This window comes from Cygnus atratus, chromosome 2 (genome assembly GCF_013377495.2).
Source record: "Cygnus atratus isolate AKBS03 ecotype Queensland, Australia chromosome 2, CAtr_DNAZoo_HiC_assembly, whole genome shotgun sequence".
Taxonomy (NCBI): domain Eukaryota; kingdom Metazoa; phylum Chordata; class Aves; order Anseriformes; family Anatidae; genus Cygnus; species Cygnus atratus.
The window spans coordinates 69,499,360-69,525,780 of NC_066363.1; the positions used below are offsets into that span (position 1 = coordinate 69,499,360).

The 26,421-nt window shown below is 37.5% G+C and overlaps 1 protein-coding gene across 1 annotated transcript; it reads left to right on the forward strand.

The window, feature by feature from the left end:
* The first annotated feature begins 4,557 nt into the window (after positions 1-4,557).
* On the forward strand, positions 4,558-21,949 carry EEF1E1 (eukaryotic translation elongation factor 1 epsilon 1). Its single transcript, XM_035560274.2, has 4 exons — positions 4,558-4,722; positions 6,601-6,801; positions 14,398-14,493; positions 21,304-21,949. Exons 1-4 carry the CDS (start codon positions 4,639-4,641, stop codon positions 21,442-21,444), a joined length of 522 nt encoding a protein of 173 aa, XP_035416167.1. The 5' UTR covers positions 4,558-4,638; the 3' UTR covers positions 21,445-21,949.
* The last annotated feature ends 4,472 nt before the right edge of the window (positions 21,950-26,421 follow it).

A 26,421-nucleotide genomic window follows, 5' to 3' on the forward strand; every position in this document is an offset into this window, starting at 1 on the left:
CACAACGTTTCTGAGATCCAAGCACAGACACATCTATAACAGAAAAAGGACAGGGGTCCCTGAGCTGTGAATGACCGAGTCAGCTCTGGGAACACAATAAAAACAGGCACAGCAGAGTGGAGCTAATTGCCTCCTACCTGGGCTAATTAGCTTTTACGTAGCACTGCAGTGATGCAGCTATGCTGCCTCTGGATCTGGCCCTGCCTTACAACTAAGACAATGCTTTTAAAACCCTGTAGTGCTGGCACTGACAGGGTACCACCGTGACCTCCCGTCACCTTCCACCGAACAGAAGACAAAAAGAAATCAGTCATTTTTGTAATGGTTGGTGATAAACCTTTTTGTTACTCTGACTTCAATGAATATAAACATTATGATATGAACACAATGAATATAAACATATGCAATTTTTTGCTAAATTAAGACATACATGCGCATACAATCAGTCTTCTTGGAAGTATGAAAAATCTCCCTTGCCCTATTTTTGGTGTTGCACTCTCACAGCAGTAATATCATGGCAAGTTTCCCTTCCCTGTTCCCTTCAATACGTGCTTAGGCTGAAATCAACTGCTGGCTGCTGGAACAGACACAGCTCTGAGTCACTGCCTGCAAAAAGGCTTCTGATTAGAAGTCCCTTTGTCAGTGTAACCTAGAGGAAATGAGACACAAAAGATAAAACGATCATGCTTCTTAGGTTTAAAATATTTTTTGTTCTGTTTTGTTTTTCTCTTTTTTCTGCCTGAAACATACAACAATGGTTAAATTTTAACATGGACTTGGGGCTCATGTTTCTGTTGCACAGCACAGGGTTGCACAAAAGAAAAGTGAAAAGGTAGCTGTTGCACAAATCATTCTTTTTGTGTTTTTCATTTTCCAAACTTTATAAAAATCCAATTTCATCTTGTCTTCATATGGCCACCACAAGGGCCAGGAACAATTCTGGAGCTTTTAGTTGGGTTGCATGCATTTCCCTCATTTCCACAAGTGGGAAAAACACCACTAAGTTCTCAGCCTCTCTGAACTTTTGCTAAAGGAATAGCTCTGCTCACACAGGCTGTAGATCCAGCAGTATAAAGGGTATCAGTCGCAAACATTTAGCCAGTTTGTTACATGTATTTAAAAATTAATAGTGAAACTACAGCAATGAAATCTTGCTGCAGCGCTTCACTACAAAATCTTTGCTTGGGGAATTTTTATGAGGTTTGGATTAGGAAGGTCTTACTGGTCCTATTAGTGGGAATTAACGTGGTTTATTGATATTTTTATTTCAACAACTGTGTAGAAGTGTCCACAGGACAACCTGCCTTCTCCACTTCCCCAGGGGTACCTGTGAATAAATGAGTATTAAGATGAGTGTAGTTCATTGTGCAAAGCAGGGACAGAAAATGCAAACAGTGAACGAAGAAGACATTGCTTCTGGTTTGGAGCAGGAGGAGAAGGGTGTGCAAGAGGGGATCTCCATGGGTCGAGGAAGGGGCTGGGAAGGAGTGGTACATGTAGCTGTAACCTGGACCTGCCTGTAGAAAGGTACTGCAGGACTACAGCTACTGCTGCTGAATTTAAGCAGGTGGAAGGAAAACTGAATTCAAATCTTACTGCAGTGGCTCCAAGTCACAGGGCAGAAAACATTCACCATTTGTATAAAAATAGATATGTATGTAAATATTCGACAATATCTTTAGTAATGAACAAGGAATAGATTGCTTATTTGATGTATGATAAAACCATTATTTTGTACAGATGAGGCAGATGACACTTGATTTATATTGTCTTGCAAAAGCTTCAGACAATTAAGGGGAACACTATTCTGAGACTTATTATATTGACAAAATTCTGGTACAGCCAACAGCAATATGATTCACACAAGGATCTTCTGGCATGTAAAGTTCGTTTTAACAGATACCAATGTGGCATGCATAAAGCTGTCAGGCTTTCTCTAAAGGACAGTCATCCACTTCATGTTTCAAGTTCCAAATTAATTATATTTGACATTTAATTTGTAACCTAGGGTGTTTTAGATTTAGAACTTGATTATGATAACAGCAGATTACAGCAGCGTTCCATTTGACAGAATCGATTTTTCAAGTTATTTTCGTTGTGAGCGAGGGTCTTGATTCAGATTTTTGTGTACTAAGCCTGCGTACAGGACACTGATACCTCTAAGCAAAGTACACTTCATTCTCCTCCTCCCCCAGCCTTTCTGCGGTGAATTATTTTTCACTTTGAAGCAAGTTTCTCTTTCAGTCTTAATCACAAAGCTCCACCTACTGGAGTGAGGAGAGAATTGTACACAGAAAAAGAACACAGATGCTGTTAAATAGAATTATCAAGGGAAAACTGCTATGAAACTGTAAGCAGTTCATCTCCTCCACCTAATTTCAAAAGTCTTTCCTTCCAAGGACTTTAAAATGTCAAGCTGGAGTGAAAGCCCAAAATGTAGTGTTATCTTTTCATCTGACTGAAATTGGAGCTTTTTTCTTATTGTTACTGATAAATATTTCAATCCGCTGATACTAGTATTTCATGCAGATTTAACACCTTACCTTCTAGGTTGCAAAGCATTTAAAAATTATAAATATGCAAAGTAGCCTGTAAATGTATGTGTATATGCATATAATGATTGATGGATAATTTTTACATTACTGAAAGTGAAATTTGTCATTTCGGGAGTCTCAATCAACCAGCTTTAAAAGGAATAAGAAAAAAAAAAAAAGGAAAAAAAAAAAGGACAAAACATTTATATCAATTTACCCACTGAAACTTATGGTATGTCAAACAAATTTAGATAATTCTTTGATATCCCATTGGGACACAGCTGGCACAGCTGGAACCCTGGCATTTGAAAATACTGCTGCAGGAAAGAAGATGAAGGGCTACACCAAAATGCACTGCCATTTTCAAGGCAGAACAGCTTTTTAAAACTTGAAGTGCTTTGCAGATGTTAATATAATAGAGCAGATTTTTTTTCCGCAAAAGCTGAAAAATCCACTCATGGTTTCAGGATTGTTACCCTCTCAGATGAAGGCTCTGTGGCCACTTTCAGAATTTTTCTGCAACAGAAGGTACAAATCTAAATGTCATGTTCTATTAACAGAAGTGTTTCAGTGAAGAACCAGGACACTTGGCAGGATCATCTTATTCAAGATGACTAACACAGCCCTGAGCCTGTATTTTGAAATTCTCCATACCAGGACAAGATTAGCTCATTGCTTTTAGTAAGAACACTAGCTTGGTATTTAATAGTCTTCTATCAAGAATTACACTTCGGTATGCTGGACAAATAGGTCTGCCAATTAAAAATTGCTTTAATTTCTAACATTTTTGAGAGACATAGAGATATATCTGCATCAGAATATCTTCAATTAAAAAGGTGATTAAAGCATGTCTTTAGCAAATCTTACTCATAGAATCATTAAGGTTGGAAAAGACCCTCAAGATCATCTGGTCCAACCATCACCCTACTACCAATGCCACCCACTAAACCATGTCCCTAAGCACCAAGTCCCACCTTTCCTTGAACACCCCCAGGGACAGTGACTCCACCACCTCCCTGGGCAACCCATCCCAATGCCTGACTGCTCTTTCTGAGAAGAAATGTCTCCTAATTTCCAACCTAAACCTCCCCTGGCACAACTTGAGGCCATTCCCTCTAGTCCTATCGCTAGTTACCTGTGAGAAGAGGCTGACCCCCAGCTCCCCACAACTTCCTTTCAGGTAGCTGTAGAGAGAAATAAGGTCTTCCCTTGAGCCTCCTCTTCTCCAGACTAAACAACCCCAGTACCCTCAGCCGCTCCTCATAGGACTTGTGTTCCAGGCCCTTCACCAGTTTCTCATTAGCCTCCTTTTTTAAGACACCTGACAGATGGGAGGTATGTGGGGTGCCTCCCTCATCTCTCGGTATTCCCCAGATACACCACTGACACCACACAGCACGCTGTGGTTTTAATTTATTAAGAGCAATTAATTTAATTATTATTTTATTTATTTGTTTATTAAGTGTGATGGGGAAAGCCACTACTATAGCAATGGATGCGACAAAGCCTGATACTGACAGGAAGGAATTCTTGAACGTGTTATTGCCCTTTTATTCAGGTAACCAAGACTCCACAGGACCAGCTGACGACAACCCAACACCGTGCGGATGGGACGTTTTTCCCCAGCAAACTTCCACACAGCGGTCTGACAAACACATGAAGCGTCTGGGACCACCACTTCTACACGCAGCAGGGCGCGTTGACCCCCGGTCTCTTTGCATGTCCCTACTTCAGAGGAACAACGCGGGGTCCCCCCCACCCCCCCCAGCACCTCTTCTCCCCCCCTCCCCGGGGCCGTTCCCTCAACTACGGCCACAACGACCCGAAGCCCGCAGTGACGTCACGCCGGGAGACGTGGCTTAGTCCCCAGAGCGCACATGCGCAGAACACCAAGTGAGTGGAGGGCCGTCTCTGCGCATACGCCCTCCGAAGTACGAAGAACATCCGCAGTCCGAAGAACCCCTGCGCGTGCGTGGGCTGAGCCGAGCGTCTGATTGGCTAGCCGTCTCCCTCAGCCCAATAGCGGCGACGGTTGCTGAGGGGGAGTGGCGTCCGGCCGCCCAACGTGCTCGCCGGTTGTTGGTGGCGGCGATTGCGAGGGAAGATGGCGGCGGCAGAGCTGGCGCTGCTGGAGGGGACGCTGGGCCTGCGGAAAGGGACCAAGTACGGCGCGCAGGGGGAGCGGCAGGTGAAGGGAGCCGGCGGGGGTCCCCGCATCACGGCAGCCCGGCCCTGGGCCTTCCCCGGGCGGCTCGGCCTCCTCCCCCGCTCGCTTCGTGCCCCCCAGGCGTAGGGCCGCGCTGCCTACCCCCAGCCGTTCCCCTTCTGTCCGCCCGTCAGGGGGCTGGCGGCTTGGAACGGGCTTGGTCTTGCTGCATCGCTCTATCTGCAGTCAGCCCAGCTGTGTCCATGCTGCTGTGGTTAAATCCTAGGAAAATGGTCAACTCTTAATGTTAGAAATGCAGCTACAGCAAAGAGCTGTTGCTGTTAAATACCTTTTTGAAGTAGCTGGCTTGATGTTTTTGAAGCTCATAGGGAAGCATTTCCTTGTGTGATTTAAAAGGCAAGCACATGACAAATAACGTGGGGCTGGGGGAGTCACAAACGTGTAGCAGTTTTCACATTGCTCCCTCTCTGGGAGGAATAACAGAAGCATTGCTGTTCAGTTATGCTTTTCTGTGTTTTCTCTTTTCGTGTAAGCATTCTTTGGTTTCAAATATAGTAAGCTTCCATAAGCATTTAACAGTTCAGATGGTATTTTAATGCTATTGGTGTAAAGTGTAAGTCTAAAGAAGTGGGTCATGAAATCTGTCCATGGTTTTTCTGACTTCATGTTCAGTGGAGAAACTGAACAGTCAAGGACTCTGCATAAAAATGCAAAATATATAATGTGCTTCAAGCTTGCATTGCTTGTTAATTACATCTGAAGGTAGACAGTGTCTTGTGTGGTCATTTGGTGCCATAAATGGCTGAATGGGTTTTAGGCTGCTGCAGTGAGGTTCATTTCATTTGTGACTCATAGTGGCTCTGTTTCCTTTCCCACTCAAAAAGGCTGGCAGTACTTGTTCCATTATTTTTTATATTTTCTGAAGTAATTTCTTAAGACAAACTGACTTGTTTATTAGTGCCCTCTTTTATACCCCAAAAGTCTGTATGGTGTGTTCGGTCAATTCTATGTTATTTGTTTTGTTGTTTTTTTTTTCTCTTTGAAGCAATATTTGTGAGACAGTAGCAAGGATCCAGTTCCAAAGTCAACTTGTTTTGATGTGCTCTCAGGTTTAATACGTTTTGTGACTTAGTACGTTGCCTTTAGAAACTCTGTGCATCTAACTCACATTTATGTTTCTTTGTAAAATACAAGAGAAGTCTTCTCGAATCTTAATCAGTGTTTATGATAACAGGTATCTTTAACTTCAGCATTTAAATTTAAACACTTTAAAAGGCGTATTCTCATATGCACGCATTTTTGTTATAACAATTAAATTGCATTAAAATCACTTTAACATAGTAACGTCACTAACAAAGATGTGATTAAAACTAGAGGCATATGATATGCTGTCTTCCCCTGCTGTGGGTGAACAAATAACTTCTGTCTTGGTATTTGGCAATAGAACAGTAAGTATGAATAAGCATTTCAGTAGATCTGGCTGCTGTGACTGAAACTGGATGCTACTGACTTTATAACCTTCAGTCAGAGATCCGAATTTGAAAAATTCGTTAAAAGTTAGTTAATAGGTATTCTGCCAGGGTCAGAACAAACAGTGCTACTTCTTGCTAAGATTAGCATAACTGGATTATTTTGTGCTGAAGGTGTCTTGAAAAATAGGTGTCTTGTTTTCTCCACAGGCACATTAAGTATGTCTCCAGTAAAAAATGAAAGTAAACCACCACAAAGTAAAAATACAACCCAAATGTTTTCCTTTTGATATTACTACCTTTAGCATTAGTATTTCTAAATTCTGGTCTCTCTTTAAAGGTCCTTTTGAACGACTGTAAAGAAACAACAGTTACAGTCACATAGAGTACATTTTGAATGAGTTACAATATTATTATTTTTCTCTTCTAGATTCCTGTTCTGCAGACGAACAATGGTTCTGGTCTGACAGGATTAATTACCATAGCTGCCCACTTGGTCAAACAGGCTAAGAAAGAACAACTGCTTGGAAGCACTGCAGAGGAAAAGGCTGTCGTTCAGCAGTGGTTGGAATACAGAGTGACTCAAGTAGATAGATGTTCTAGTAAAGAAGATACTAGAACAATCCTAAAGGTAAGCAGTACTTAATTAACTTGGCAGTGAATTTTGGAGTGGATAGACCTTGAAGATTACAGTAGTAATGTGTGTAAAAAAGAAGCAATTAATAAAAGTGGGAAAATGCTGAAGACTTGCCAGCTGCCTTTTATTGATTAACAAAAAAAAAAAAAAGCCTGAAAATGGGAGAGAAGATGCATTCTAAAATACATGAGGCTGAACTCTTACCATATTCTGTGGCTGTAATGCGGTGAACTACTTAGAACATTCCAGATAATGTAGAGATTATTCAATAGCGTAGTCTCTCTTTAGCCTTGTAAGATACCAGCTTCTTAATATTTCATGAAACCTCACTTACAAACAAGTTGTGTTGCATTTAGAGATAATTCTGCACTAATTTAAGAGCTCTTCTTCCTGATTTGGTAATTATGGATGTTGTTGTGACATGGTGATATGTGAAATAGTAAAAAATGAAATCATAAGGTAACTCCTGCAAAACTGCCCTTCACGTTGAGCTACTTCATGTGGAGGCTTCAGTCCGCTCAACTTTTCTTGTAGTCTGAAGCTGCTTCCCCTGAGATAGGTGGAAGCAGAAAAAATCTCGAGGGTCACCCCATTATTTGAGTAGTCAGATGGCAGCAAGTAGATGGGGAAAAAAACTTGCTCTGTTTTTCTTCTTACTCCTTGTGACTGATAATTATTATCTTTGCAATCTTTTGGGAGCAAAGTTTGAAGAGAGAAATTGCTTTACACTGGTAAGTACTGAGAGCTATGTTTTATTAAGTGTGTATGAAACAGCAGTGAAATTCAGTCAATTAAGTGTTTTTTTCTAACTTTAAAACATGTCAGCTTCAGAATGTACAAAATGCTCAATACTACTAATTAGCCTATGCTGGGAAATAGCTTTGAGCTGCAAGGTATTAGAAAGATTAACTACACTTGTGGATAGCGGTATCTTAATATTTCTGATTTTTGTTAGGAGCAGCAAGTCTGCATCATCATACAGAATTTATTTCAGCAAGCCAAAGACTGCTGAAGCAGCAGGCAAGACATAGCTTAGGTTGCTTAAATTCAAGGGAAATCTTGATCTTAAAATGGTGCAAAGCAAAATCTTGCCAGTAATCTGTTGTTCTTCTCAAACTGACAAGTCTCCTTGATCTGTAAAAAAAAAAAAAAAAAAAAAAAAAAAAAAAAAAACAGATTTGGTGAACACCCTAAAGAACCATTTCTTTCACTTATCTCAGATTATCTGTGATGTATCTTGATCTCGTTTTAGCTATGGAATATCTTCTGCTGGTTAAGCATGAGCTTGTTTGCATTGCTTCTTTTTGTGACATCATTGGTCTTATCTTCTACGTGTAGATACTATCAAAACATTTATGGTCAGGATTACTCTACAAACATCTCTCCAGAGTTCCCTCTGTCCTTTGAGACTTTTAAGAAGTCGGCTGAAGTAGGCATAGACTAATCAGGATTTAACTTCTGGTTTAGCTGTACTTTGAACAGAAGATATGACTAGGTGGCCCTCAGAGGTCCCTTTCAACCTTGATGTACTTTTCTCACTAATTTGATAGAAGGCAGTCCAGCTCTGTAGAACTGTTGATTGCATAGGAAGCAATTTACCTTCCTAATCTGCTTGGTATATTCCAAACAAATGAATTAACTTATTGCAAGGATTTGCATTTTGTCAAATTAACTAAACAATAAAAGAAAGGCTGGGGAAGAAATCCATTAAAGAGAATCACTTCAACTTTTGATTATTGTAGTCAGTTGCTAGTCGGCTATGTACCTGTCCTGGTGTAAACCCTTTCTTTTTCTTTTTTTTTTAATGTATGGCAGATATATAATAATTCCAGTTGCTTTTCTTAGTTTTAGGTAAACCACCTTCTGTTTAGTCCCAAACCATGAGAAGACTGTATGAGAATTACTAACTTTTATTCATCTTTTTTGCCATTTCATCATATAAAAACAAAAAACAAATTTGTCTTGTTATGATAAAATATCTGCTCTGAATGCCCTAAGTGATAATACCTGCTTTGTTATCGCAAGCATGAGTATTTGTAGAACTGCATTTGGGTAGGAATACCAGGCACAGAGGTGTGATGGCTTTGTACTTATATCTTTTCAGTGTTAGCCTTATATCTTTATATCTAAGTTATATATTTTTCAGTGTTAGCCTTAGGAGCGCTAGTAGTATGGAAAAGAACTGAAATACAAATACATAAATAAATAGTTTCCAAACAAAACTTCCTTACTGAGAAAGAGATTTTCCCTGAAGTTATACTGACTGCCTAAATATATATATATAAAATATCCTAAATACCACTTTAAAATTTTCCTACAGACTTTTTTTTAGCAGATGCTGAATGGCCAGAGTTTATCTTTATGCAGGACTGCTGTGGAATTGTTCCAGCATTAATAATTTCATAGTGTAGCAATTAAATTTTTTTTTAATTTGTTCTCTTGCCACCATCATTAATCAGAAAAAGAGGCAGCCTACCATTAAAGTATACTATGCCAAATGGGAGTATGAGGAGGGGGAAGAAAGGAGATGGGTGTGGGGGAGAACATTAAAATAGGGAGGCAAGTCTGAGATTGTAGTTTTACAACGTGTCTGGAATACACAATGGCAGACTTGGGACGGTTGCAGCCTAGAGCCACAATTTATAATAAGCTGTGTCAAAAACAGTTCGTTCAGTTGCTTCTGCTATAAACGTCAGACTGCCTCTACTTAACCCTTAAATGAGGTGATCTGTTTCTGAAGAACATCGGACAATAGCTAGGTTAATGTCTGTTCATTTGAACAGGAAAGTGTTTTTAGTTTTTTTTGTTGTTGACCTTAAGAAAATTTCTTACTGGTGTGTTGGCTAAAGCTGTTACCTGGCACGAAGACAATTGTCAGGTAGTCAGACCATATTAACAAGGATTTTTTTTATTTACTCAGCAAATCCCATATGGTTCTGAACCTGTCAGCGAAAGTATTCGCAAATTTTTGTCCACTTCTGATTTGAGCTCCTGTGCTGGAAAAAAAGAAACAGGATTAATGCCTCTAGACTGTCCTTTGGCAGATACGAGTAATGTAGGAATAATAAATTTCAGTAGTGGTGATTACATAATGGCCAGTGTACTACGTGAACTTTCTTTTTCACAGGATGAGGCAGTATTTCCTTTGCTTTTGGTCAACTGAGTGATGGTTGGTTAGTGGGAAATGAAGTTACATGGAAGGCAGGGAGGTGGGTGTCTCTAAATCATTGAGTTGTTGTTCTTGATACCTTGTAGGATTTCTGCTCCTCTAAGGAGGAACTGAGAACCTTTGATGTATTCTTATGCCACCGAATTTCTACTTGAATATTAATGAAATCCATTCAGTAGATTGAATGTCTCTGCTTTGTCAGTTTTAGGTATTCAGATGTTGAGGGTTCTAAAATATCTTCTATCCAAAGTATTACTGAGAGCTTGTACTAGATTTCACAGAAAAGCTTCCACAGAAATAGCAGAAGTGCTCTGAAGGATTATTATAACCAAGAAGTTCCACATACTACTTGCAGTATCTCATACAAAAATATTCCATGATTGTGGCCAATTCTGTCCCAATTTCCTGTGCTATCTGGCTCTAATAATCAAGTTCAATTAGAGATCTGAATAAAAGAGCTTCAGTTATTGTTTAAAGTGCTTGTTTGAAAAATTAGTGTTTCCACCACTGTTTAAGTAGGTTAATCCATTCAGTTCTCTGTCCATAGAGTTAATCCACAGTTCCTGTATTCTGTTTTTCAACAGACTTGTAAATAGGATGCCTAACCACTTTGGAAAGCTTGTACATCGTGTTCTTTAAACATCGTGTCTGTTTTCACTCCTCCCTTTTCTAACAACACCAGGATATTGTTGCATGTTGACAGGCGTAAAAGATTGCACTTTGATTATTTGAGCAACATTTTTTAATAGAACTGTTTTTCCTCTGTCCTTCACATGAAGTGCAATATGATTAGCGTAATATTCCTCTAGAACAGGTTTAGTTCATATTTTCAGTTAGGTAAGGGTCTTGCCTTATAATTAAAAATAAGGCTATGCACTAGCCATGAAGCTATGCCTTTCTTGGATAGGGCTGCAGAATCTTCATTTTGGGTTTTGTATTGCCCAAGACTTTTCTGGGCTTTCTAAGGCTCTTTGCTTTTGCGTGCTGTCATAAAAAGGCAGTTAGAGTGGAAATGACCTTGTGAATATTGCTGACTGAAAGCACGTGGTTTTGTATGTAAAGGAAGTGTGTACACCAGCAGTGCATTCTTAGGGACAGAATATCCAGAACACAATTAGGGGATGATTAGATGCATCGTAAGCTATGGAGGTGTTGTAAGAATCAACTGTTACTTACCTGAGCTACAGTGATGGGCAGTGTCTCTTGTGGTGTCTTAACAGATGAATTGGATTGCAGACAATTGTACTACATACCTATAGTATCCAACTCTGGGGGGTAACCAGCAGTGTGCTGTGGATGGGATGTGTTGAGCTGTTGCTGTAGATAAGGGCTATACATCACATATCTATTCGTAAAACAGGCAAATTGAAATCCATTAGTTAGTACATAAGTAATGTAACAGCTTGCTTCTTTCCACTATTCCCCTACCCCAAAATGGAATTGGAATTGCTGCAGTCGTTCAGTGCATATTATTACAGCAAACTGCAGTTATGCCTTAAGGACTATCAATTATTTAATACTAAATTGTATGTACGTAATCAGTCTAAGTAGTGACATTAAGTACACGAAAGGCAGTGATAAAAATAACAGCTAACAGACCTGAATCTTCAGGATGTCCTAGAAATTCTAATATAGTATTGTATTCAAATTTTCAGTAATCTCTCCATGACAGAAAGACTGTTCCGGTTTAATAGTGTGGTCACTTAAGAAAGCTTCACTTTCAGGAATTTTACCACAGTTGGCTGTTAGCCAATAACATAACAATGTATGGGAAGTATAACCCATAAAGCAAGATCTACTACATGTTTTAACACACATGGAAAAAGCTGTACTGTGATGTTTTTGAATTAGCTTGACGTTTATAGTATGAAATTGGAGTATCTTCCTATTCTTCCCTTATGGGAATAATGTATATATTCAAAAACAGAATTGCAAACTAATGCTCGTTTATCCAAGACTCCACTACATTTGCCAAACTCCATTTGTTCAGTTAACTGACTTGGTAAAATTTGGTGAACTAGAATAAATAATCGTTCAAACTGTAATAGCCTACTTTGCCTTAAGACTTGAATTTGTTCTTAGTGATAGATATTTTGAGGCTGCAAATATGCTATGCAGGTATTGTGATGGTGTTAACCCATCCTGAACAATGACCTATGCAAACCAATATTTCTGTGTACAAACTAGCCTAACTCTTGAAGATATATAAAACTAAGAATCAGCATGCTATAACTTCTTTGGCCAAAATTCTGGATTTTAACAGTGAAATAACTGCATCAACTGTACTGTCATAGTTAACAGGATGTTTATAAAGTAAAAAGCTTAATTGTATAGCCAAGAATATGAAATAAGGTCATGGCAGAGGAGCAAAATTTCAGTGGCATTACTTTTCACAATAAAGTGTTATTTCCAATTAATCCAAGTAAAGTGCTGGTCAGAGAACTTGTGTCAGAAGGGGTTTATGATTTCTTCCTAGTATATTGACTTACAGATTTTCTTTTGTGAAAGCTCCTTTTTAATTGTGAAAGCTCCTTTTTAACAATGTATTTGCCTTTGTGTTCTGTAAATAAAATCCCCCAGAACTGTAGTTACATGTTTAAAGTAATTTGAGACCTAACTAATATGAAGAAAGCAGCAAGCAAGTGTAAAGGAAAAAGCTGCGTAGCCAGGGGCAGATGACCTTAGAGTCTTAAATGTGCAGTATTTTTCCCTGATTTGCTCTAATAAAAAAAAAAAAACAAAGCAGACATTAGGATGTTTCAGTCTTAGAGAAGTATGGGAGTCCTGTCATGAAGTTATTGTCAAATAAAATTGTAAGGTGGCATAAAGGAGGCAAACTTGCCATGTTAAAATGCGATGTCAGAGGCTGTAAAATGTCAGTGTTTCGATTTTTTTTTTCATGTTAACTGTAGAATATGTCAATATATTTGAGGCAGTAGAATTATAGAACCACAGAAATTGCAATACTCTATAGTCTAAATTATTTTTTAATTGTTCATGAATGAATAAACACATTTTCCTTGCCCTACCCTTTTTTTTTTTGAAAAATATAGAGTTCTATTAAAATGAAATGTGCTGTAATTGAGACTGTTAAATCGTTTTAGGGACATTTTGAAAAACATTGTTTAAGCTGTTTACCAGTTTCCAGAAGGGAATAAATGGCCTAAGAAAACTGGCAGGAGTGCTCTGAGCAATAACTTATCGTAAGCTTGTTTGTTTTTCTTGGGTGTTTGGTGGTGTTTTTTTTTTTTTTTTTTCCAAACCAGTAGAGGAATATTAGCTGGGAATTTCTACCTTCAAGGAAAAGCTAGGAGACTTTTTTCCTACGCTTCAGAAAAGAATGTCATAAAACTAGAGCTTGCTTATGCTGTAGTTTACCCTCAGGACTAAAGTAAATTTTGCTTGCTGTTACATTTTCCTCTTTAGAGGGAAGTAGGGGGCACAAAGGTGTTGGACTTAGATGAGGAGTAGGTAAGGTGTGGAGGAAAGGAAGCGACACATGTCCATAAGCAATACCTGTGTTCTCAGGCATGATACAGTTGACCAACAGTGAGTCTCTCTGTCCTCTGTTTTCCTGCAGAGAACAACTACATGTGAAAAGTCTTCAGTAATGCAGACTTGAAATACTTATTTATTGAACCCAAATGGAAGTCTTCTACCACCCATCCTTATACCATCTGATACAGAGTTGTTGAGAGAGATGATCTTAGAGTGCTGAAACAGTGCTCCTTCATACGATCTTATGTAGTGACTGAGCTGACTGTATCAGTCATTAAGATTTGCTAGCAATGATTTCAACATTAATAAAAGCAGGTGGCAAATGGTACCAGTTCATGGGTATCAAATTTCAGGCATGAGTTAAGCATGTTTATCTCCTATGCCAGTATCCCTTTGTGTTTCTTTCACTTCTTACACACTTGCAGTTTGAGATCTTCTTGAAACACTGATGCTTTTATGAGTCATATGTACTAGTCCAGAAAATGCAAGATTCTTGCATTTTTTTATTTGAGTAACTTGAAGCCAGGAAAAGACAGTTGAAAGTATTTCTGTGGGGTCAGCTTAATATGTAAAACAAATAATACTTGTATTTACAAAAACTTGAGTGGATGTCAGTAAATAAGGGAATGATGGAAAATTGTGGGACAGCAACAAATTGTCTTGCACTTTGTTTAGAGACGAACACTTAAATTTTGTTGAGATCTCACTGTCAAGGAACAATGACTGAAGTTATTATCTTGATGCTTTTTAGAAACTTTTCTTTTAGTGTTTTTTCTCCTTTACTGAGTTTAGCTAAATTAAAGGTGCCACTTATTTAAATACCTGGCCTCCAGAGGAAGGTCTCAATTATTTTTAACAATTGCCTTAATGTTTTGTCATACGAAGTCTGTATTACAGCAGTATAATGACTTTTTCCTTTTTAGGATCTTAACACACACCTCGAAGATAAAGTCTACCTTGCAGGAAACAGTTTTACCTTAGCAGATATTTTGATGTACTATGGATTGCATCATGTCATGGTAAGTGCTATTTGCATTACTTTTATATAGAGAGCTATCACAATTGTTTATTTATCTCAAGGGCAGTTTATTGCTGTAGAAGTTAAACTACTGGATCAGTGACAATTGCAGAACAAAAAAAAATGTGAGATTTCTTGTGAGGAACTTCATATATAACTTGCCTGTAAGTGTATATTTTACTTTTTTAAATGTTTAGCTATGGATCTGTGAAAATAAGTGTATTATCTGTAGTACTCAGAGTACTTCAGTTGCCTGTATGGACGGTAACATATGGATGGTACCTGTCCCTCTGTTTCTAGAGCTTACCTGTTCAAGTTTGAAACGTGACTGCTTATAAAACTACGCGGGAAATAGATAAATGAAACTCAAAGAATGTGTCAGAACTGGAAATAGTAAAAATTTTTAGAACAGAAGTGCTACTATAAAAGTTGCCCATGAATAAAGTTCCTGAAGGATAAATGCATGCGTCAGCTACAATGACATGTCATTCTTGTTTCTAGGTTTAGTGATAAGGCTTGATAACATACAGAATATGAAAATAACATGTGAAGGCTTGTGCTTAAGGGAAAAAAGGTTGTACTGAATAGAAATGATGTTGAGATTCTTCATACGTAGCTCAGGGTTTACTGCAAAGTGCTTATAGATCACTGCACATCAATTTGGAACCCCAAGAGGTAATTTGAAAATGAAGCAATAGCAGTTATTTGTATTTGGGTGGCTGGAACATGGTTGCGAATGAGCATTCATTCTTTGAAGTGAGTATTTCTAAACAAACCAAACCAAATGGTCTGCTGAAATCTTAGGGGAGGATAAAATCACTGAGTTTTACATCAGAAAATGGCAGAGAAAAAATAAGAAAAAAACGCCTCTGATTAAATGCCTGTCTGATCTGTGAATTCAGTCAGCTGGTTGAACTGTTAGTTTATGCAATTAAAAGCAGAGTACTAGGAGAAGAGTACAAGAGGACTTGTGCTTCAAAAGGGAATATGAAGAGGAGGGGCAAGAGATCAGGTAATGAAATATTACTAAAATGAGAGAGATCTTGTGTATCTCTTGACTGTCCAGGAATAAACGTTCAAATAAGATAGTGCAAGCAGAGGAGAGGAAAAGAAAGCTTCACTTCGGGTTTTTGAAAACACATTAAAATCACTTAGAATTAATTATGTTGAGAAGTTATACTTAAATTGTGTTTTCCTTGTAAGGGATAGATGTGTTGACTGGAATGTCAAATGAGTTACCTTTCACTTATTATATGAAAACATACATATAAGCATTTTTTTCAATATGGCTGTGTACTGTGAGACAATAGAAGTTCAAATGAGACTTTTTTTTTAAATTAATCAGGGGAAACTCAAGCATATTTTATATTTAGTTTGCTCTAGAGTAGACGACCTAATCAAGAAGAAAAGATACAAGTTGTTGCTTTGGGAAATAGAACAGATGGTAAAAACAAATGACTTAGTGCTCCTGGGTGCCTGCAACCATCTAGACGCTACTTGGGACAAGTTTATAGTACAACATCTGTTTATGAAATGGTTGATTTTGGCAGAAGATAATTTTCTGACTCAGAAAGGTATAAAGGGCAAATGATGGAGTTGCTATACTAAACAGAAGAAAATCTAGAAACTGCTAGTTAAGAATTACATATTTTTAAGGTTTCAGAAATTGTTAATGTTGGTATTTAACTATAGAGGTAAGATCTTGAACTGGGATTTTTTTTCCTCCAGTAATGAGAACAGAGTACTTTGAGCTGCTTCTCTGCCCCAAGCATTAGGCAGGAGGGAAAGCTGCTCTATCCTCTAATGTGATGCAGTCCAGAGAAGCAGTTTATCATATCCACCACTGTTTCAGCTAAGCCTGAAAACTGTGCAAAATGTCAGTAAGGTTTTCTTCCTATAATCCTTCAAGAGAAAAAGTGGGGAGGATGGGAGAAGGGGATCCACAGTTGCTGTCTAGAAAATGAATCTGAAAATAGTACTGATAATGTCCTTTAGGATTCATCTATGCTTTTGATGGGCTAACAACTACATACTAATGCAGACATCACTAATAGAATACTGTAAATACTAGTGACGTACCATGATTGTCCTGAACAAGCCAAGTATTACAAAAACTCTACAAACCTTCTGATGAACTAGAAAAGTTTTTAAGACCACATGCTCTTACTGCTTGCTTCTTCACCTTTGGCTTCACCTTCCTTCATTGGTGTTAATGAGAATAAATGATAAACTTTTGTATTCCTCCCCACCTCTACTTTGCGCGCACACACACCACATTATCCAGACGGAATTCTGGACCCTGATTCTTCACTGTTCAATAGTCAAATTGAACACTGTTCAATAGTCAGATAGACCAACAGTAACTTTTAATTTTGCAGTTGAGTGCTTTTCATTAGTTCTTCCCTTCTCTTCTAGTTATCTTAATAAACCTAATAGTGATAAATGTTTAAAAATCCATACTGTGGCAAAAGAATTAGTATTTTAATGAGTGAGGGTATTCAGAGGTAGCATTTGAGGTTTCGTGCCAGGGTTGTAGGAAAAAAATTCAGTCTGTTAATTAGAAATATACATTTATAATGATGAAGCAGTAACTAAATTATGTACATTGTTCTGCATCACAGTGTAGATCACAAACACCCAAAAAATGTAATGCTTGGTGTTGGCTGTCTAAATGGGCTTTTTCAAGTTGGTGTGACTTACACTGTCATAGATAATTCCGGGTCTCCGTGTGTCTAGTATAAATATTGTTGTCTTTTGACATTTTGATTACTTAAATACATATGTAAATGGTTTTGATGAACAGTGAAGTTCTGCTAGGTTAAAGCATGGATTGCAGAGAGAACATGAATTTGGAAGCGTTGCTTGAGGATAACTCAGGCAATCAGTAAGCATTAAATTCCTGTGTGGTAATGAACTTGTTTTTTATATCAGAACTATTTTTTTTTAATTTTCCCTGTATTCTTCTTCACAAATAGAACTAAACTAGTGAAGTAATGTTTGAAAATATTTAAGAGAAATAATCAATACACAGGTTGGTCTGACTTTATACTTTGTAAATTTTGGCAGAACTGTAGTAGTCTGAAGTCTATATGTTTGAGTTTAAAATTTCTTTAATAAGCACTGGAAAATAACTTACGGGTGAAATGTGTATCTACAAATAGAATAAATCTCAGTCTAAATTTTGGGGTCAAATTAAGTATAATCTAGTACAAAAACTACTAAGTTCTCCTCAGGTCAGAGCTACTAATACTGATGTGTGAGGCTGCAGTAGTATTTTTTTTCCCGTATGAATGTTTCCAGTAATAAACAGATTGCCTTTTTTTGATATTCATTGATACACTGCTTATCTTAATACTGGGGTAATGGGCTTTCCTTTTAAAGAATGATGCTAGGAGTGGTTCTTAAACTAAATTCAGAAAAAATGGCTTTATGTTAAAGATTTCTTAATTCTTAGCACGTTTCTTTAAACCAAAAATGCTTCAAAACCATGTGAAAGTATTTTACAAAACGCAGCATTCAGCTGTTGTTTTCCACTCACCCCTATCCTTATATGTAAAAGTTAAATTAAAAAGTGAAATAGTATCTGTTCCTCTCTTGATGGTGAAGAGCTTTACACATACACAGGTATTTTTAGACTTCCCATGTACATGTAGGATATAGGCATGGGAATTTATGCCCGCATTCCCAGTGCTACTGGAAGCAAATATAATTAAAGCTTGTGTATTTATAGCCCTTCTAGAAACTCTTCTGGTTGCACTGTGTAATGACCACCTTCGTTATCCTTCATGAGCTGTGTGGTGGAAAGCTAAGACTTTTTTTCATAGTTAAAAAAAAAAAAAAAATCAAATTGAGTGTCTGCTTCTTTGCTATTGAAATAATTGCTTTAATAGCAAATAATTATTTTATCAGTAGAATATCAGCCTTCCTTAACTTGGGGGAATTGTCTAATTTAATGAGGAAGAATAGAAAATACCCATCGAACAAAATGTTGTAAAAATGCTGTGGAAGTGATCTCTAAACAATTAACCTAAGAGTTGTGTTCTGAGTAAAAAGTAGAGCATGCCACAGAGTGCTTTTTAATATATTTCACTGATAGAGTACATTATGTAAATAAGCAAAAATATCTTGCCTGTTCTGCCTGGAGTACAAAGAAGGGTTTTATTATTAGAGTATTGTCTGTTTTTCCCTTCAGATGTTTTTCCATTATGCGAACAGAATGGAGGAGGACTCATTTTCCAAACCTTATTTTTGATTTACTTCAGAGAAATGTATTTTTGAGACTGTAAATTGTAATTTTATTGTAATTAAAATTAACTGTAATTGTAATTTTAAAAAATGAAATTGAGAATTATCAATATAAAATTACAGGGAGAGGAAACAGTATCTGCTGCAAAATCTGAAGTTCAGTTCAGGATTTTCATAACCAAGTGCTTACCCAGTAAAGATTTTGGGGAAAAAGGGTATTGTAATTCTGTCAGTGTACAATAATCAATGAAGTTACAGTATTTTTAGTACCTGCTCATACTTTACTGAAAATGGGGAAAGGTATTAATCATAGATAGCCTTTAGGGTGTATGTTGTTCTTTACATACTCTGGTATGAAGCTGTAGAGCCATTTACAAGCACCAATTTCAAACTGCCATTAATTATAACAAACTGCATGTGATCAAAAGCATCTTCCTGTAAATGGTGCTGCATGTTTTTTCTGTCTTGTATTAGCGTCTGAAGAACCTCAGGCAGTTTATGAAGTATCTTAATTTAAAAAAAAAAAAAAAAAAAAGCACTCAGTGTTACATTTTAATAGCTTCCACTTCCTTTTGCTTGTAATGTTTCAGAAAACTTTGGAGTTTCTCTTCTTACCAATGTTTTTTTTTCCACTTGACTAATGCAGGTTAGCCATGTTAAGTTTAGAGCTCTGCGAAAATGTCTGTGCTTTAATTGATTGGGCTGTACACTTTGGTCGGACTATACAGCTGTAGGAACAGCGTCTACATCTCATGCCAGCAGCAAGACGAAGGATGCAACAGCTTTTCTCATACTGCCTGAACTGGGGTACATAACAGTTTAAAACTGCAGGTGTTTTGTGGAAATGTGTGCAGTAGTATGCTTATGTTCTGGCAAGTGAGTTCTGTAGGAAGAAGAGCGTCTTGGTCTGGGGAGCAGCTGAAAGATCCCCACTTCTTGTTTTTTGCTGCAGTTACTGTGCTCTTTGCTGTTAATACAGCTTTACTCTCAGAGAGAACAGAAAATTACGTGACATTGATTTAGAATTCTTTCCTGTAATTCTTCAAAATTCTTTTTCTTTTTTGTTCCTCTAGCCAGTTCAACGTAGTATATATCCTTATGGTGTGTTTTTTCTGTTTGGATTTTTTTTATCTCTGTGTTTAAAGCTTTCTGATTCTAAGCCAAGTGCTGGCCTGTGTGAGACAATAGTAAGGGGAACCAGTGGATGTTATAGTCAACTCTTAAAATCCAAAAGGCTGGTTTGTCACAAGGTAGAATTCACCATGAGGCTTAGTTTTGAACACCGGCTTTTCATTCCTACAGCTGGGTTAAATGAATTCATATAGTTTTTCTTGTAATTTAAAGTCTGTTTGAACATACTTGTTTCCAGCTGTCCTGTGCCCATGATGAAATTGGCAATGAACCTGCATTATCCATGAAATCTGGTGCTTGTAGAACAAGGCACAAGGAGTATGCTATCTGTTTAGCTATTGAGGAGGGGATTAACCTTGTTTAGCTGTAGAAGTCTAAGCATGAAAAAAGCAGGTGTGTCTAGCTAGTGATTTGTCTAAGACTATCCTCTACAGGTGTGCCCCCCTTTTGTTTATTGCAGGTGTTGTCAAAGTGAATCAGTGAAGCTTGATGGCTGACTGAAGAGAGATGACTCCTACACTGCATGGGTTAAATATTAGGGAGATGAGATAGAGTAGTTCACATGGAGATGATGTTTTTTTCCTGATAGTTTTAGTAGTTTTTGAGGCTTACCCTATTTCTAATTAGTTTTTGTTGAAGGTTAACATGTGGAAGCAGGTTATTGTCTAAATTGATACACTAACTTGGTTCCAGAGGAATGCAGACCTAGCACTGGTTATCAGGGAAAGGTAATACAGGTGATACAGTATGGAAGTAGTTCTACTACTGCTGGCTTGAAAGAGACTGAAGTTATAAAAAGACTTCATTGAAAATATTTAAGGATGTTGCTGACTTTAACGTAGAAGACTCTGAAAGGTATAGCTGACGTAGTTATAGATGACTCTATCTGACCTAGTCCTATGGTAAAAGTTAGAGGTAGACTGGAGCTGTTGCAGTAGGTATATAACAGTTGGAAGCTTCTCTCTGGGTGCTCTTGTGGCTATTCAGGTAACTATTGTATGACTATTGATCAAAATGGAAAATAGTTTTTACTAACCAGTCTGAAACAGCCTGAAAAAATGTATTCCTGCACTTTTAATATACGTCACGCTTTGCCTCTGAAGCAAGACTTCCTGCTGGATGAGAGGAGCGTGTAAGACTTGCGCATAATGAGGAATTCTTCCCTGTATCTTGACACTATATGTTAACCATGAGTAGATAAGTGTTAAAGCATGCTAACAACCTTTCCTCCTACCCCCTCCACCCTCCAGATCTGTTTATTTGAATAAATGAAAAATGCATGCATAATTTAGATTGTGAAATTAACGTATTAAGGACATTCTGCTGCTCGGTAACAACTCTGTGAGTTGAAATTGGCTGTAAAACTATACACTTTAATTTGCCTTCCCACATATTATGATACTAATAATGCAACCTTGTGTTCTTCTCCATGCAGGTGGACCTCACAGTGCAAGAAAAGGAGAAATACCTTAACGTGTCTCGCTGGTTCAACCACATTCAACATTATCCAGGTGTCCGACAACAGCTGTCTAATGTCGTCTTTATCAAGAACAGATTATATACTAATGCTCATTAAGGAAAATTTTAATGTCATGTTGGAATGATGTTGGGAGTCTAGGAGTTATATCCAAAACCACTAACTTGAAAATATTGGTTTTTAACCTTCTATATGTGAACCAAAACTGGCAATGTCTCAAATAATACTTGCGTTGAACTGCTATTGCTTGTTCAAGAATTTGAACTAGTTCCAGAATTTGTATCATGTCTGATTAAATGGAACGATGGCAGAAAGTTGGAAACTGAGTTTTAATTCACTATTTTTAAAAAAAGAAATGTTTTTTCAATTAAACATTCAACTGTAATTGCATGGCCTTTATAGGAACAAATTAGCTATTTTCCTTTGATTTTTCACTATTTATTGAATTTATGCACATGTCCCCCTTTTCCATTTTATTTTCCGTGAATGTTTACACTAGTTTTGTAAAAGTTAAGAGCTATATTGTGTGCCAAGGATGTGAAAAAGGGAACATGCAAATGTTACAAAGTATTTAAGTGACTGAATAAATTATTTTGAAACTGTAGTCTTAATTTGGCTGTGAAACTTTTTAGTTTATTAAAAAAAAGGCACGTAAAATCTTAGTTGACTTTTTACTTCGTTTCATGATATTATGGACCTCTGCTTAGACCCTAGAAGCATTTTATTTCAAAGATTGTGCATGCCTTGCTTCTATGCTATTTCCATGTAAGTAAAATTACAAGATCCTAAAAAGAAAGAGGTGGGGGAAAAACATGCAAGGTAATGAGTGGTAAATTCAACTTGCAGAAGTTTATTTTAAAACCAAGGACACTATTGCTGAATCAAACACTTCACAGGTCACTTCACCCTAGAACCATGGTCTTTTTTTCATAATGAATTTCAAAATGTTAACAGTGCTCTAAGATGTGTATCTGGATTGGGTAACTACATTTTCCGCAATTCAGTTAACATTTCCTTAAAGCACTGAAAAAATACAAAAGTATTTAATTGATAAACTTGTATGTTAGAAGGTGTTTGCTGAACAGTCATAGAAACTGTGACTCTACTATGTGGTCTGTTGTACATTCTTTTCTCTTAATTTGTGTGCTACATGCAATAAGGTAGAGAGAGATCTGAATTCTTCAAGGTTTTAAGAAACAAGTAGTTAACGAGGCAAGATAATTAAAATATATCCTAATAGATGAGGACAAAAAAGTTGCACAAGTCACCAGTAGGCTTAACCTGAAAATTTCAGGCTCTTACAGGTATTTTCTGAATATACATGACTACTTATAAAGGGTTTACAGGCACATGGAGTTACTTTTAGGAATGTTTTATATTGATTAAAAAAAAAAAAAAAACTCTCGTTTGGTTTGAAAGGGTTATAATTTTCCAGGAAGCTTAATTCTCAGCTTCTACAGTTTCTGTTGATAGTTACTTTTGTTCCTTGCTATTTAGAAGCAGGCCTTCTATGCTTAAGTTTTCAGTGAGATCTTCATAATTAAGATCTGTCTGAGGATTGTGCGGACATGTAATGTACACTGGAATAAGGTGCAATTATTAGAAGCTTCATGTGCTCATCTTTTTATGGTTTACTGCCCCGGGGGCTTCAGGTTTTTACTGTCGTTACTTGTGCTATTGATTCCCAGTTCATTCAAACTATTGTGAGCTTGCTTTTTTTTTTGTTTCCAACTTACAACTGGAAGCAATACTGTCATCTTCTCGGATAAGTTTTGTAGGGATGGTGTATAGAGAACGAGGTGGCTTTTTGTTTTTGTTTTATCCCAAGCAGCTGCTGTTTCCAAGCATTAAGATTTCTCAAGGTAGCTACATGCTGTGACTGTAGTATCCCTTAGCCTCTTGTGCCAGTTTTATTTTCTCTGGTTTAAAATAGAAGAGTTGATTGATGTTAAAGTGTGGGGGGGGGGGGGGTGGAAACAAATAACATGAAAGTTTAGAAGTGATTAGTGAAATTTAACTCTATACCATCTAAAAGGCATTTGGTCATTGCCATATTGTTAACTTGAACACTTTATGTAGGGGACAAAATTTTTGTGAAGAGGCAGAGAGGGTTAAAAGCAAAGAAGGATGAATTGAGACTGCTTCAGAGAGAAGACAGGGAAAACCAGATGATAGTGATTTTTTTTCCACACTCCCACTTTCTGCTTAATACCTTTTGATCAGTAAGGACAACTAAACATTTTTAAAATGAAAAATCAGTATAAATGTACCTCAGCCTGAGATGCGACATACATTTTTAAGGATGAAACTTCAAATTATTTACAGATGAGAGATGGTGTACTTCAGATCTGTTAAATTAATGCTCATGGGCTGTTTAAAGAGTACATGAGTAAATATCCTGCTATTTTATTTAAAAACAAACAAAAAGCTCAGTTCTCTGTTTCTGTATTTTCTGTTTACTGTACTTTGGTGGTTTTACTCGAGTGGATGGCCGAGCTCCACCACAACTGCCACCCCTCACTTCTGTGAAAAGCATATTTAAGAACAATCACAATATGTTCTTACTTTACAGTCATCACAATCTTCACAAAGTTCACTTATATCAAAAAGAAAAAGAATTCCCCACACCAAAATAAGCATAACATCATCACAACACCGACAAGGTGGACAATTCACACACACACCACCCCTCATCCCTTCACCACACTAACATGAAACATATTCCTCACAATTACGACTTTCTTGAATTCTTCACAACTGTTACATTCATAAAAAAAACATCCAGTCCATGTTTTGCCCATTACTTCTCTCAGCTGTCAACCTTATCTCAAGTTCCTCAAGCCCCGTGTTGGGCTCCAAAAAGGACTGTGGTGGTTTTACTCAGGTGGGTGGCCGAGCTCCACCACAATCGCGCTCTCACTCCCCCTCCTCAAAGAGGAACGGGGAGAAAATACAATGAAAAGGGATAAGGGTTGAGATAAGGACGGGGAGATCTCTCAACAATTATCGTGACGGGCAAAACAGACTCGGCATAGGGAGATAGTAAGATTTATTACCTATTACTAACAAGTTAGAGAAGTGAGAAACAAAGGAAAAAAAATCAAAAGAACCTTCCCCCCATTTGCCCTCTTCCACCTCCTTCCCCCAAGCAGCGCGGGGGAATGTGGGTTGTGGTCAGTCTTTTTTTTTTTTTTTTTTTCCTTTCCCTGTTTTAAATATGCTCTCACAGAGGCATGAAACAACATCACTTATTGGCTCGGCTCTAGTCAGCAGAGGGACCCTTACCTAACATGGGGTGGCTTCTAGATTCTTCTCACAGAAGCCACCCCTATGGCCCACTGCTACCAAAACCTTGCCACATACATCCACTACATAATTCCACTGGATATTAGTAAAAAGTGACTTTCTTCACTTGCAACCCCTTCTTTCAGAAAATTTCAGTTGCTGAAGGGCACAGTAAATACTGTGATGTTTTACTTTTGTTGCTTCACAGTTTGATGATGATGATGGCCACGGTGATGTGTGGAATTTATTTTCATGGCATTTCATGAGCAATGACACTCTCATTTGTTAATGTATCTCATCATGGCAGTATTATTATTTTGCATAATCGTTCTATCTAATTTATTCAAGGGGCCTGACATGTTATGGTCTTTTAAGTATGTGCCTCTAGGACTTGAGGTTGTTGCCATATGGTGAGATAGTACTGCATGACAACCTTTCAGCAGCAAGAAGAATTCAACAGTGAAATAAATATGATAATTGTAAGTGTTCAGTGAAACCTTACACTTAACTCTTTGTCTTGTCTTTCTCCCCTTCATCCCAAGATGACCACCGCTTGCTGACAAGCCAGGTTGAAACGTTCAAGTGTGGATATATTAGAAATGTGCTGATGATTTTTAGCTGTCTTTGGATGAGTAACTTCACTTTCAAGTGAGATGTCGGTGTTCAGTTTGGCTTCAGAAGTCTCTAGGGGCAGCTCTTGCAGACTTACAATTGGGCAACAGTGATTTATAGAAAAATCCAGATTTAATATAGGAAGATCAGAGAAGAGTGTGTAGGATTGAGAAATTCAGAGTCTGCGTTACACTGAAAAAAAAAAAAAAATTAGTTCCAGTGTAGACCAGGGTACTAAGAAAACCTGAGCATTCAGATGGAACAGAAATGTAAACTTTACAGCATCAAAACTCTAGAAATATTTTTGATAATAGCTTGAATGTGTGACATGCTTTTTGTCAAGTTCTTTTTGTGTCATCAATGGTCTACCTACCAGCATCCCAGTTTTCCACACAGAATCCAGTTTATGTAAGTATCACTTCTGGTTAACAGCTGGAACAGCCAAAGCAAACAAATTTTGTTAACTTTCTTTGCTGCCCACCACTAGTAGACAGTTGCTTTCAAGAGCCAGTGAATTGTTGAATTGCAGTGATTCTTTGGGTAGAAAGTACAATTACTGAACTCTGACATGTCCTAGCTGTTTGCCTGTAAGAGGTGATATTTTCAAATCTTTTCATCTTTTTTTTTTTTTTTCCGCTTGTAGCCCTTCTCTATAGTCTACCTGCTCCACCCTCTTCTAAGTATTTTTAAATTGAGGTAGATCTTTTCCGAGGAATTTCTTAATAGCATCTGGTACTTTGAAAGAATATAGCCCTAGAAATGGGTGCCTTAAGTATGAGCAAATTTTGTATAAGCAGGCATAAAGAGATTATCATGATTTTTCTCAAAGTAAAGTTCATTGGTATGACTATAAACTGATTTTTAATTTTACATGTGTACAGAACTTATTTTAAGTACGTAAGGTACATCTTAAACTTCCCAACAGATATCATAACTCGTTGGAATATCTTGACAAAATAATTCTTCGACTTCCCTGTCTGTCTCTCTCACACAGAGAGAGAAAGATTAGAGTGGTTTATTTTAATTATAGCTGATAGAAGAGTAATCTAGACACATCAGCATGGGTGTGGATCCTGAGTTAGTAGCAGGGAATTGAAACTAAGGTTTAAGATGAACATGAGTGCTTTGTAATTCAAAGAGGATGCTTGTGTGTACTAGCTATTTTATATGAAAACGTGA